General features: G+C 30.6%; 2 protein-coding genes and 1 pseudogene across 4 annotated transcripts; all 3 read left to right on the top strand.

Annotated features, from left to right (window-relative positions):
* The first annotated feature begins 97 nt into the window (after positions 1–97).
* LOC139817012 (uncharacterized) lies at positions 98–2,528 on the top strand (annotated as a pseudogene).
* On the top strand, positions 2,453–3,885 carry LOC139816189 (uncharacterized). Its single transcript, XM_071783574.1, has 3 exons — positions 2,453–2,669; positions 2,847–3,076; positions 3,714–3,885. Exons 1-3 carry the CDS (start codon positions 2,615–2,617, stop codon positions 3,879–3,881), a joined length of 453 nt encoding a protein of 150 aa, XP_071639675.1. The 5' UTR covers positions 2,453–2,614; the 3' UTR covers positions 3,882–3,885.
* A 1,007-nt stretch (positions 3,886–4,892) lies between these two features.
* LOC139816179 (luciferin 4-monooxygenase-like) lies at positions 4,893–13,111 on the top strand. 3 transcript variants are annotated; one of them, XM_071783559.1, is made up of 9 exons: positions 4,893–5,026; positions 6,780–6,868; positions 7,034–7,153; positions 8,096–8,303; positions 8,521–8,996; positions 10,009–10,186; positions 10,274–10,492; positions 10,666–10,895; positions 11,467–13,108. In XM_071783559.1, the coding sequence occupies exons 2-9, from the start codon at positions 6,821–6,823 to the stop codon at positions 11,632–11,634; spliced, it is 1,647 nt and encodes a 548-aa protein (XP_071639660.1). In that variant the 5' UTR covers positions 4,893–5,026; positions 6,780–6,820; the 3' UTR covers positions 11,635–13,108. The 3 variants fall into 3 exon arrangements, with proteins under 3 accessions (XP_071639660.1, XP_071639661.1, XP_071639662.1); XM_071783560.1 differs by having other exon boundaries at positions 4,898–5,026; positions 6,719–6,868; positions 11,467–13,111; XM_071783561.1 differs by having other exon boundaries at positions 4,899–5,026; positions 6,729–6,868; positions 11,467–13,111.
* Positions 13,112–14,127: the final 1,016 nt, after the last annotated feature.

Here is a 14,127-nt window from a genome sequence, read left to right as displayed (position 1 = left end):
TTTTTTTTATAATTTCTACATTTTTTATTTTCATAAATGTAGTTATGAGGGAGTCCTAGATTTCTCCTTTCGTCTTCTTGAATAATCGAATCAATGGGCAACAGAAAACCATATCCATAATTATTATCATCCTCGTAGCTGAAAGAGACATACAATAAATATTTCTGATATAATGTATAGTGATTGTTTTCTGATAAATTTAGAACATATATTATGATCAAAAAGACAATGTTTGTAAATTTCACCTACTTTAATATTATTGAAACATAATAACATCTAACCAAAAATACAAGCTAAAATTTACAAAACCATAGTGAATTTTCCAATATTACGGTAAATTATTGCAAATAATAAAAATACTTATGCAAAATAATTAGAATTAATCAAAATTTCGTTTCACCAACGTTTCCGATCCAATGTTCAAGTCTGTGTTTTATTTGCTTAAAAACTGCAACTGAGTTTAAACTAAATTACTCAAATTGCAAAAATCACATGAACCTCAAGACTCAAGTATTATATGAGAAATGTTTTATAATTCACAACACATACATCTATTATTATCAATAAAATGTTTTAAAATACCTTACATTTTATTCGCAAGAGTTCAGATTGGTATTCTACGTACACTTAAATTTCGTTAAAAGTAGGGGAAAAAAGTAAGGTAAAACCGGGTAGGCGGATCAAACTGGGTATTTCTGTTTCTTTGTGCTAAATGCTGCTATCTTTCATGTTATCAGTTGTAGATTCACACCATCATTATTCTGAGACAAACCGTGCCCGCGTATACACGATCTTTTTTGTTTGAGAGAAGTTCAAAGTTTTTAGGCCAAAGAGATCGACATCGGGGCAACAATCGTCACAGACTTGTTCTACATAGAGTTCCACATATGTTTCGATAAGTACACCATTGCATTCTATACGTATTATATAGGGAGTATATCACATTAGTGTTGACTTTTACATTAAATATTGCATTCGATTAGATTAGTAAATTAGATATAATGCATTTTCGACAATAATGCGCGCGAATACAATTTTGTCTATCTTGCGGTTAATTAGATATAATTTTTTATTATTTGACTGTATAATAATATTTAGCGTAGTATTTATTTCTTTACTAATTATGATGTATTTGTCATCAGCAACGGCGCTGCACGTTTTGCAACTGACCACGCCGAACGTGATTTTCTGCAGAGAAATCCGTGGATGTCGTTTTGAAGGGGATGAAAGAGAAGAATTGCAGTCCTATAATACGATAGTGGTTTTCGGCAAGCATGTCAGCGCGACTTCGTTCTCCGATATCCTGAAAAATTGCACGATGCAAAGTGGCAAATTTCCGTTACGCCGAGCTCGACGGCATCAAACAAACGGCGTGTATCATGCACTCGTTGGGTACGACGGGGATGCCAATAGGCGTTGAATTGTCTAACTACACTATGTTATTCATCAGCGAGGATAATAACTTTAATATGTTTAACTTATCAACACTTTGGTTCTCATCTCTTTATTGGATCAGTGGAGTAATGCTAAACGTGAAAGCAATCACGCAGGGTGCTACAGTGATTATCTATCTGGAATTCGACGAGGAGACGACTTGCCAATTGATTGAGAAATTTGAAGTAATATTATTTTAAGAGAAATTTTATTTTTCTTATTATGAAAAATTTTATTTATTGAATAGTTAAAACAGATTCTTAATTTTTTTTATTTAAAAGACAATGATGACTGAAATATATTTGCCCGCTGATGCACTGACTTCTTGCTGTATAATAGGAGATAACTCTTATAGTATCAATGATTTAGTTTCTGCTTTCTCGCGAATTCTATGGTGCAATTAAGTTAACTTCCTTCGAACAAATTGTAATATTTTTAATTTACCGTAATAATTTCCGAGTAATAACTTCTTGTTATTATATAACAATGCTATTAATTTTTTGTCAAAATTTGCTGGCCGTCTGTAGACGTACATTTATGCGTGTGTGCATGGAATTGTATTTATCTTGATTGCAAAAAAAAAAATACAAATTGCTATTCTCTCGGAATAGATAAAGACAATAGAGCATAGTCTAGCTACCTACTTGTACTATCAGTACCTACTTGTTATTTAAATTGCATAATCACATTTGCATGTGTATAATGTGTCGAAATCTAAAAGCGAAAATTATTTTTCAACCTAGGTAGCAGTTATCTTCCTTAACACGAGTATGATGAATCGGTTTGTCACAGCGGGATACGCCAGGACGGAAATATTTATTACCATCTTTAAAAGTCATATCAGGAGGTGGTGTGCGGTAATTAAACCAAAATAAGTGCAAAAAGAACTGAAACGTACTTTACCGCACAGTCAGATATTGCAAGGTTATGATAAATATCGTTATAATGCTATAAAACATTAATATATATTAATGTTTACTATAAAAATTTGATTATACCGACTCCTGGTGTTTTTAGAAATGACAGAACTTGGTGGTCTCGTAACATTGCAACAACCAAATCACAAGAACGGATCTTGCGGAATAGTAGTTTAAAAATGCGCAAATAAAAATTGTGTATCCAGAAAGCGGGAAAGTACCGAAATCAGTCAGGAGAAATATGGATAAAATCTATAATCATAATGAACGGTTACTATAGGAATCCCGAAGCGACGAAAAATACGATTGACGAAGAAGGTAAACAGGTCATATTTGTTATAATTGATAATTATATAATTAAAAATAAATTGTGAGTTAATTAATTAACGTATTGATTGCAAACTAAATAAATTGTATTCCAATAAATTAAAAAGAACGTAACTAACAGTATTATAGAAATCTAATGTTACAAAAATAAATTTGACACTTTTTCAGGATGGTTGCACTCGGGTGATATCGGTTATTTTGACGAAGATGGGGAATTATTTATTATTGACAGGATAAAAGAGCTTATAAAATATATAGGCTATCAGATTTCACCCGGAGAAATCGAAGGTGTGTTAATAACGCATTCAGCAGTGTTAGAAGTTGCAGTAATAACGGTACCTCGTGCAATAGACGATGAACATCCTCTTGCTTATGTCACCAAAAAGCCTGGTACCAAGGTATAATGTTTGTTAGAATATTAGAGAATAAAGTTAGAGAATGAGAGTTTACAAAATAAAATTTATCAGTTAGCAAATAGAATAATTGCAAATCGGTTTTGTGTATTTCGGGGGATAGTCTCTCTTAAAAATCTAGTGAAGAGAATTATATTCATAAGAATCGTTGTTAGAAAATTAAAATCATTAAAAAAGCAAACAGGAAAATTTGCAAGCTAATTCAGATAAGAGCAAAGATGTCTGTATCAGTTTAACAAGACAGATTTTAAAACTGTGATGTAATCGCGGTTAAGAAAGAAAAGAATACAGAGATAAGAATGCAAATATTGATTTTTGTCAGCGCTTTTAATTGTAATCGTACAACAGTATTTGACCGACATTCTAGCTTTGAAAAAAATTCAGTATAATAACATTTCTTATATTCTTTTAAATATATTATCAAGATTTTTCCACATTTTAATCATAATACCAAACATGTAAGTTTTTGTTTTTTTTGCTTTATATAAATGAAGTTAAATGTTAATTTTATATTTCAGCAAAGTACAATATATTTATATATATCTCGTTTTGCAGAGTAGAAAATATTTATTTTTTATGTTAAAATGTTCTCTGGTGTTGCAATGATTGAATTTCGTTTCAGGAGACAGAGCAAGAATTAATAGACTTCGTGGCAAAAAATATGATGGATCACTACAAACTTCGTGCTGGAGTGATATTTCTGGATGGTTTTCCGTATATAGGTTCAGGAAAAATTGCGAGAATAGATTTAAAAGAAATGGCTAAAAAATTATTTAAGCACACTAATTAATTACATTTATTCAATAAAACAAATTTTGCTTTATATATATATATATATATATATATATATATATTATATATATATATATGTATAGTCATGTATGTTTTTTCCAAATAGATATTATGAACAGAGCAGATAAACATTTTTCAATCTTATAAAAGAACTATCAATAAGACTATGGATGATAGAGATACATAACTTTCTTAGAATTAGAATGAATCTAATCTTCAAAATAAGTTTTAGAAATAATAGCAATATAGTTATTTTTAATGTGGAGATTTTTACAGGTAATTAAAATCTGTTTGCAGATGTTTGTTTAATGTTTTAATAGCAGGATTGCATGACTATTTATTTAGCAAATTGTAAACAAATGTTGAAAATATGTAGTTATTTAGTAAAAGTTTATGTTTTATATCAATAATACTTGTCTTGTTAAAAATAATATTAAAAAATAAATAATAAAATTTTGAGTTGCTGAATATAAGGTCCCAGTAAAATATATCTTAAAATCTAAAATCAAGTATTAATCAACTTTCTTTATAATTTTCATTTTTCTTTTCCTAAATATAGTTATGTAATATGTTTGAGTGACACGCAATTTTCTTATCACTTGCATACGACCTATCAGAGTTGCAAGCCAGATTGCAATTTATATGCTTTTAACGGACATAAATGAAATATTAATTTCAGTATTTGTTAAAAAATATATATAAATTAAATATTATAATAATTTATTAAATAATAAATAATATAATAATATAAATCAAGTTGCATTAAATTCTAAGAAAAAAGATATACCAAATAATATAGAACTAAAACTAGACACTACCAGTTATTTAGCTTAAAAATGTTTTCCTTAGATAAATATTAGAAAATTCTGAATACATAAGAAATATTAAGATTAATTGATGTAATCACAATAATGACACTGCAAATTTTATGCTTTACTATTGGAAGCTCTTTAAATTGTGAGGAAGGGATAGTATAAATATACATACGCGACGAATAGTCAGTAAATGCTCGCAGTCTACTGCTAACAGCGATTATAAGTTTATCGTTATTAGCTTGTCTGCTGAATATACTTCAAAAAGGATAATTTTTGTGTAATAAGGAAGTCCTCCATCAAATACAAAATTTTCTTTGTTACAATAAAGGTATTGTACTTAGTTGTGCCTCCTGTATTATTTTTTATCTTTATTTACAGTAACATACTGAATTTTGCCGAATATCTTCAGAACTTCAAGTATTCATCTTTTCATTCATAGATATATACATAATTGGCAGGTAGAATAAATAAAGATATTAAAACGTTAACTTTTTATTGTTTATTTAAATATGTATGCATTTACGTGTGTATGTGTGTGTGTGTATCTGAATTTAATTCTATTTTATATTTTAAAAATAATTCAATTCTCGATTTCAAACAACTTGCAGTCGCTCTGAAGATCAACTGCTGTTATTAAAAGTATTTTGTTGTGTTTATTCTGTGTTTTGTTACAAGTGTGTGATGTACATTTACATAAACTCACACGATTAAATTAGCATCTACATAATTTAATTAACAAAGATAAAAAATTATGTAGCAAAACCGTAAAAAATGTCATTGTTTTAATAGCTTAATAAAATCCAATTAATGAAATAATCTGCAGATAAAACAGTTTTGTATAAAAAATTATTATATATCTTTAAAAAAATCAGTGTAAGTATCGTTTACTCGACCCAACTGGCCAAATTTATTTTAAAAAAACGCTACGTTTTGACCGTAATTTCGGTCCTTTTCAAGCGTATAGATACAAATTATTTATTAGTTCAGCATAATGCCCAAAGTACGCCACATCTAAAAAATTATTTGTGCGTTGATATCCAAAGAATTAAAATATACGTATGTATGTTGGAACGACATATTCGTTAGTCGTTCGATTGTCGAAGGACTCGTCAAAGCTGTGGCATTGTTCGACTGATAATCATTATCAGATAATCATTATCAGTCGAACAATGCCACAGCTTTGACGAGTCCTTCGACAATCGAACGACTAACGAATATGTCGTTCCAACATACATACATATATTTTAATTCTTTGGATATCAACGCACAAATTATTTTTTAGATGTGGCGTAGTTTGGGCATTATGCTGAACTAATAAATTAATTTGTATCCATATGCTTGAAAAGAACCGAAATCACGGTCAAAACGTAGCGTTTTTTTGAAATAAATTTGGCCAGTTGGGTCGAGTAAACGACACTTACGATGATTTTTTCAATATACACTGGCGATTTAAAATTCTCATTTGGTTAATATATTTTTAAGTATCATATTTTTAATTCTCCATGTGCATACGTGCTGGGTTTACAGCGTCCGAATCAAAATATATCTATTCGTAACCGTAAAACTGGCAAGCCTGTCTGTCCGGCTTCTTTCTCTTCAAAAAGAAAGTAGGTGAAAGAGACTCAAGGGCCTAGAGCCGTTAAATAAGATCAATATATTGCCAAATACCGAGCAAGTCAGAACTCGTACGAATGTTTCAGACTCACTAGGTGGTCCACTAAACGTAATTTTTTTTTTTAAGTAATTAAAGTGAGACTCATTCTATAAGTAGTTAAGTTTCTATTCATTGTCACACATTCTATAATATACGTTAAAGACTGGCCCACATTTTAACAGGTATTTAATTTAAGACTCATGTTCACTGGACATTTTCTTTTTATTTTGATAAATACTACCTGCTCTAAAAATATGTAACATTTTTTTTTAAATACCCTGTATATATATTTACACTTAAATTATACATATATTGTATATATTATATTTGTTCAACACATTGATATATAAACATATACTTTGATAGTCAATTTCAGTTTCACTCAATTTAAAACAGCTATAAAATGTATTATGATGCAATATTATAGAGTAACCTTGCGTTGAATCGCATTCAGAATCTTATGTTACGATGACAGACCTAGATATTTCTAACAAAATGGTTGAACATGTCTCGAAGGTAGGTCCAAAATCAGCCAAATAATGATTTATTTATGTGATCTTTCCATGTTACGTCTAAAGAAAAAAACTATGAATGTATGATTGACGTAAAAGACATTTGGCGTAAAAACATTAAGGACAATAAACAATTAAAACAGTTTAGTATACAATATGTCGTTTACAGAATTTTACAGTGGAAAATGGCATTTACAAGGGTAAAGCGGACCGTAAATCGAATAACTACAAATGTGTTGGAGAAATGTTATGGACTAATATAAGAAATCATGGGAATAATATCGCATACGTGAGTCGACGATTACATATGACATCAAAACATTTAAAATAAAAAAAACGGACATAAATATTTAAAGCTTATAAATATTTGACTAAATAAGAAAGAAGATTCAATAAAAACATATTCTAAAACTTAAAAACTGATATTAATAATGTTGAAGGTAGAATCTATTTCGATTGCTTTTCGAAATTGTTTATATAATACATGTTGAATTACATAAAATTGTTTTATCAAAGACGTAAGATGAACAATGTTGAAAGAGAAGGCATGTGTATAGTAGAAGAAATACATATTTCAATATCAAATATATATAGAGCAGAATATTGGAAAACATTTAACAAAATAGGTTTTATGTTTTATAGCGATAATAATATGCGTTTTTTACATATGTTATAATGCTTTTCCACAAAAAACAGCTTATTATCAAAGAATTTTGTTAGCAATGTTATATGTTAGCAATGTAACAAATAGAGAGCAAAAAGTTTATGATCACAGAGACATAAAAAGAGACGTGTAAAAAGAAAATTTAAATTGTAGATTTGAAATAATTGCGGAATTAATCCTAACGCTAAAAACAGCATTCTAAACAAAAATTCTTATTTTAACATTATCGAAGATAAAATTCTCTTATTTTAAATTTTATCATAAGAAGTAATGAGATAGAAGAAATAAATATCTTAAAATTATTTTACCACATTTTGCATAATACAATTTAATAGATAATTCTAAAAATATATCTGAAAGACTCAAAAATAGATTTAGATAAAATTTTTTAAAAATTAAGCAGAAATTATTGCAATTATTCAATGTTAAATTTAAGTTTGTTTTAGTATTGGTAAGAAATAGATGTTCCGGAATGATGGATTGTTATTTTAATCGTGAGCTAATGACTCTGCAATATAACTTCCTTATATTTATGTAATACTCTTGATAAGATAATTTTGTGTTCAGCTGGATGCACGCACCGAAAAAACGGTAACATACGCACAGCTGCAAGATAAAGTTGTGAGATGCGCCTTATGGCTGCAAAAACAAGGAATCAAATCCGATGACGTCATCAGCTTGTGCACGAATAATCATCTCAATTCCATCGTGCCTTGTCTTTCGGCAGCTTATATCAATGCGATTTTCAACCCGTGGTACGAAAACATGAACTTGCGTAAGTTCTTCCTCGATTATCAAATAGTAATAATTCTGCATTTTTTATTTAATTAACTTAACGGATTAGAAATAATGCATTTTCGATAATGCGTTCAAATACAATTACAAATTTATCTTTTAGATATTAATTAAATAAATTTTTTTATTGTTTAAATGAACAATAATATTAAGCATAACATTTATTTTTATAATACTTACGAGTTATTCGTAATCAGAAACTGCAATGCACGTTTTGGAACTGACCACGCCGAAGATGATCTTCTGCAATGAGAAATCCGTGGACGTCGTCTTGAGCGCGATAAAAAAAAAAAATTTTAATCCCACGGTGGTGATTTTCGGCAAGCATGTTGATGCAATTTCGTTCTCTGATATTTTGAACAATTGCAATGATGCGGAAGTCTCAAATTTCCGTTATGTTGAGCTCGACGACATCCAGAAGACGGCGTGCATCTCGCACTCGTCGGGTACTACGGGACTGCCGAAAGGTGTCGAACTGTCCAACTACTACATACTAATTTTAAGCCAGCAAAAAGATTTAAAGATAAATAACGCGCCATCACTTTGGTTTTCTTCTCTTTATTGGCTGAGTGGGATAATGCTGAACTTCAATGCGATCGTGAATAGTTCCAAAGTGATCCTCTATCCAGAATTTGACGAAGAGATGACTTGTCAACTGATAGAGAAATACAAAGTAATATTATGTTAAATGCTTGTTTAAATAATTTAAGCGAAATAATTTTAATTTTCAAGATTTGTTATTGCAAAAATAATGATGACTAAAATGTCACGTTGATATAATTACGTCGAAAGGTAAAGGTACCAATACCCGGACATGTACCTATATCCGGACACCTTTATTATTTATAAGTATAACGCGAATTAAAATCAAAGATAAAAGTATTTTTTCGTGTAGTTTGAAACTTCAGTTATAATATCCAAACGTTTATTTCCATAAATATATATTTTCTTAAAGGTATCCAGACACAGGTACGTGTCCAGGTATTGGTACATTTCCTACGCTTAAGTGTCCGAGTATTGGTACCTTTATCTTACTTCTTATTATGAATAAGTAATCACGATAATTTTTAGTTTTTACCCTCTCGTGAACTTTATGATGAAGTTGAAATGAATTGTGAAGAATGTGTGAAGTGATTTGGTCTTGCTTTAAGCATACTATAATGTTTTTTATTTGAGCTAATTGTCGCGATAATTTTTATTATGTAACACGTGCATGGAAAGTGGCCCATTACGCACGCTACGCGTGCGTGATAGACCACTTTCCACGCACTTGCAACATAAAATAGGGTGTGCAAGCCGTGCGTAAAGATGAAAATTTCCGGGTGCGGTGACCGCACTCGCCTTCGGCTCGTGCGTCAACTCCGCACCCGTGAATTTTCATCTTACAGCACTTGTTACACAAATAACTATTACTAATAGAATAATGCGATCAGTTCTTTATCTATTCATACGTGACATATATTTGGGATAACAAATTACATTTTGATAAATTAATAGCGAATTACATGATAATATTTTACAGTCAAGATATATGAAAAATGTAATTATGATACATATATATAATCGTGTTTCATGATGTAGGTATCCATGTTTATATTATAAATTGTAAATTTTATAATTGGTTTCATGTTTGGATATTGCGCATAATATGACGAAATCCAATAGTAAATTATTTTATTATCTAGGCAGGACTTGTTTTCTTGAGCTCTAGCATGCTCAATCGGTTTCTCAAAGCGGGCTACGTAAAGAAATATTCTTTGTTATCTTTGGAAACAATTGTATATGGTGGTGCAACAACTAAGTCAAAAGTGAAGGAAGAATTGAAACGTATTTTGCCACACGTCCAGATATTACAATGTTACGGTAAATTTTGCTATAATGCGATAACATATTTATATATATTAATGCGTGTGTGTTATGAAAGTTTGATTATATTTCTTATATTTTTAGGAATGACGGAAACCGGTCTCACAACAATGCAACTACCGAACCACAAGAATGGATCTTGTGGAACAGTTGCTAAGAATGTACAAATAAAAATCGTGGACCCAGAAAACGGAAAAGTACTTGGTCCGAATCAGTCGGGAGAATTATGGATAAAATCTTCAAACATAATGACTGGTTATTATAGAAATCCTGAGGCGACGAAAAGTACGATTGATGAGGAAGGTAAAGAGTTTCTATCTATAATAATAATTACGTAATAATATATATATTTAAAAGTTATTTATGACTAATGCATGTAAAGTAAATAAATTATATACCACTATGTCTTAACGAACATATCTAATAATGGCGTGAAAATCTAATATATCACAAAAATAAATTTGCACCTTTTTTAGGATGGCTACACTCCGGTGATATTGGTTATTTCGACAATGATGGGGAATTGTTCATTGTTGACAGACTAAAAGAACTCATAAAATATAGAGGCTATCAGATTCCACCTGGAGAAATCGAAGATGTGTTAATGTTGCATCCAGCAGTGCTAGAAGTAGCAGTAATAGGAGTACCTCATGAGTTAGACGATGAGCACCCTCTTGCTTTTGTCACCAAGAGGCCGAATGTCAAGGTACAATTTTTGTTGTTAGCGTGATAAAATATCATAAAACAAAGATTTATAAAATAAAATCAAATACCAACAGAATAAACCGATTTATTTCGTAGAATATTTTCTTAAAATTTTTAATAGATATCTAATAAATAGAGAATCAAGCTCATAAAAATAAAGATGTTAATGCGATCAAAATCAGATCCCGATGAATAAATCTGTTTAAATGAGTAAAGATTTGATTCTATCATGAAGGAATCGCGAAAAGAATGAAACTTCTAGATAAAAATATATTGCCTTAGTTAACGTTTTTTAACTGGAACTCTGTAAGATAAAGCATGGTTTGATATAAGATTGACATTGAGTTAGTTTTAAAAATTTCATAATAAAGTTCTTAATAAATTGTTATTATAAAAGATTTTGTAATATTTTACTTACAAGCAATATCTAAATGTCTATTTCTTTATTTCATAATAAATAAAGTACATTATCGGATTATACGAATGATTCATACATTACTTTTTAATACAAAATAAGAAATATTGTTAATGTATAAGAATGTTTCTGCATTGCTATAATTTTCTTTGTACAGGTAACGGAACAGGAATTGATAGACTTTGTAGCGGAGAACATGATGGATCACTTCAAACTACGTGCAGGAGTGATATTTCTGGATGCTTTTCCATATACAGGTTCAGGGAAAATTGCGAGAAAAGATTTAAAAGAAATAGCTAAAAAATTATTTAAGCATGCTACTTAATTATATCTATTCGATAATGCAAAATTTATGAATGCATATAATATACGGGTGTCCGACAAGTCACTGATCAATCGAGAAGTGAAAGTAGATTGAGTCAAATTGAAAAGAAAAGTTATATTACTATTTTGTGTAAAATTCGCAATAGTTATTAAGTAATTAATTAAAAGATCTGACAAGCAAATGAGCTCATGAGAAAGGATAATCTGGACTCGGTAGGTATGTAAAATGGCTTAGGGCGTTGTTGGGAAGCTTGCTGTTAGCGTTATTGCGTCACTCTATCTTCATCGATCATTAAATGTAAAACAAGAATAGAACGAAGCAATAGCAATGATAACGCGCTCGCCGAACGCAGTTTCAGTTGTTAAATCTCTTAGCAACAAGTAAGCAACATCTCATATAACGAGAGTCGAATTATGTAGCGAGCAACGAACGCGACGCATGATACGATCGCGCGCCAAAAAACTGGTCCACCTCTCGTTATCAAATAAAATAATGCTCACTGTTGCGATAAATTTTTAGATTAACTGACTCACTTTCAGTGACTTTGACCTTAACATATGTTGTAGAGTTTTAATGTTATAAAGGTCGTTACAGATAATCGCAATGTGTTTGCAGATGTTTAATTAATGCTGTAATAACAGGATTAGAGGACGAGCGTGGCCTGGTAGACAGCGCACTGGTCTATTGAGCCAAAGGTCCCGGTAGAGCTAGAAAATTTTATTCGCTCGTTCTTCTCTCGGAAGGCAATGGCAAACCACCGAGAGTATGTTTTGCCACGAGAACTTTTCTAAAAAAATATAGCCGCTCGGAATCGGCGTTAAACTGTAGGTCCCATATACAATGTGTATAATCCAGGTGCGCAACACATGTATATGAAGAGAAGTCACTACACTCGGATACGAGTAATAGGACTGAGGTGAACAGGATTGTATGACTATACTTATTTAGCGAGTTGTATGTAAGCAAAACTTGAAAAAATTATTGAATAATTTTTGTTTCACGTTTATAATACTTGTCTTGTTGAAAATGGTTATCAAGGGACACGGTAGTGTCTCGCGCCAAGTACACGCGGAGCGAGACCGACCGTGGCTCATTTACGCGACGCGACGGGTTGCGAGTACTCAAGATGTTGAGATCTCGATAACGAGTGAACGGATCAAGTTCTAACTTGTTCTAAGTAGGTAGAATATAACTGCAAATTAAACATAAAAGCTTAGAAAAATATATCTTATCAAAATCAAGTACATATTATTCAATTTTTTTTATAATTTCTACATTGTTTATTTTTATAAATGTAGTTATGAAGGAGTCCGAGATTTCTCCTTTTGTCTCCTTGAATAATCTAATCAAAGCACAACATAAAACCATGTCCATAATTATTATCATTTTCGTAGCTGAAAGAGACATGCAATAAATATTTCTGATATAATGTATGGTGATTGTTTTCTGATAAATTTAGAACATATATTATGATCAAAAAGACAATGTTTGTAAATTTCACCTATTTTAATAATATTGAAACATAATAACATCTAACCAAATACAAGTTAAAATTTACAAAATCATAGTGACTTCTCCAATATTACGGTAAATTATTGCAAATAATTAAAATATATATGCACAATAATTAGAATTAATCAAAATTTCGTTTCACCAACGTTTCCGATCCAATGTTCAAGTCTGTGTTCTATTTGCTTAAAAACTGCAACTGATTTCAAACTAAATTACTCAAATTGCAAAAATCACATGAACCTCAAGACTCGAATATTATATAAGAAGTGTTTTATAATTCACAACACATACATCTATTATTATCAGTAAAATGTTTTAAAATACCTATTACCTTTTTTTCGCAAGAGTTCAGATCAGTATCGTACACTTAAATTTCGTTAAAAGTAGGGGAAAGTAGGGTAAAACCGGGTAGGCGGGTCAAACTGGGTACCTCTGTTTCTTTGTGCTCAGTGCTGCTATCTTTCATGTTATCAGTTGTAGATTAACACCATCATTATTCTGAGACAAACCGTGGCCGCGTATACACGATATTTTTTGTTTAAGGGAAGTTTACAGTCTTTAGGCCAAAAAAGATCGACATCGGGGGAACAATCATCATAGACTTGTTCTACATAGAGTTCTACATCTGTTTCGATAAGTACAACATTGCATTCTATACGTATTATATAGGGAGTATATCACACTAGTGTAGACTTTTACATTAAATACAATGTCTGTAAAGTGCAACGCCCTAAAGTATGAAGGAGCTGACCTATCTTGTGAAAATCCTGTATGATAAATGATAAGGCACTGCTGCTATAAAACCGCGATAAGACCATATTCAGATCTATATATTTGCATAACCATGTATATAAGGAAAATGATCCAATCGCATTTTACGCGCGTTTTTAAAGCGGAAATGCCGATGGATAATTTTCTGTGCACATAGTTATGCAACTACCTAGTTTAAAAATACTTTTTCTTAGATAAATATTAGAAAAC

Source organism: Temnothorax longispinosus, chromosome 7, assembly GCF_030848805.1.
Source record: "Temnothorax longispinosus isolate EJ_2023e chromosome 7, Tlon_JGU_v1, whole genome shotgun sequence".
Classification (NCBI taxonomy): domain Eukaryota; kingdom Metazoa; phylum Arthropoda; class Insecta; order Hymenoptera; family Formicidae; genus Temnothorax; species Temnothorax longispinosus.
Note: the sequence above shows the minus strand (reverse complement) of the source record. Positions and strands in the feature narration are given on the sequence as shown.

Excerpts from the sequence above, each read along its gene's own strand:
- LOC139816189 (XM_071783574.1), top strand. The coding sequence starts at position 2,615 with ATGAACGGTTACTATAGGAATCCCGAAGCGACGAAAAATACGATTGAC. Across the intron at positions 2,670-2,846 it reads AAATACGATTGACGAAGAAG|GATGGTTGCACTCGGGTGAT; the intron begins GTAAACAGGTCA and ends ACACTTTTTCAG. Across the intron at positions 3,077-3,713 it reads CCAAAAAGCCTGGTACCAAG|GAGACAGAGCAAGAATTAAT; the intron begins GTATAATGTTTG and ends ATTTCGTTTCAG.
- LOC139816179 (XM_071783560.1), top strand. The coding sequence starts at position 6,821 with ATGACAGACCTAGATATTTCTAACAAAATGGTTGAACATGTCTCGAAG. Across the intron at positions 6,869-7,033 it reads TGGTTGAACATGTCTCGAAG|AATTTTACAGTGGAAAATGG; the intron begins GTAGGTCCAAAA and ends TGTCGTTTACAG. Across the intron at positions 7,154-8,095 it reads ATGGGAATAATATCGCATAC|CTGGATGCACGCACCGAAAA; the intron begins GTGAGTCGACGA and ends TTTTGTGTTCAG.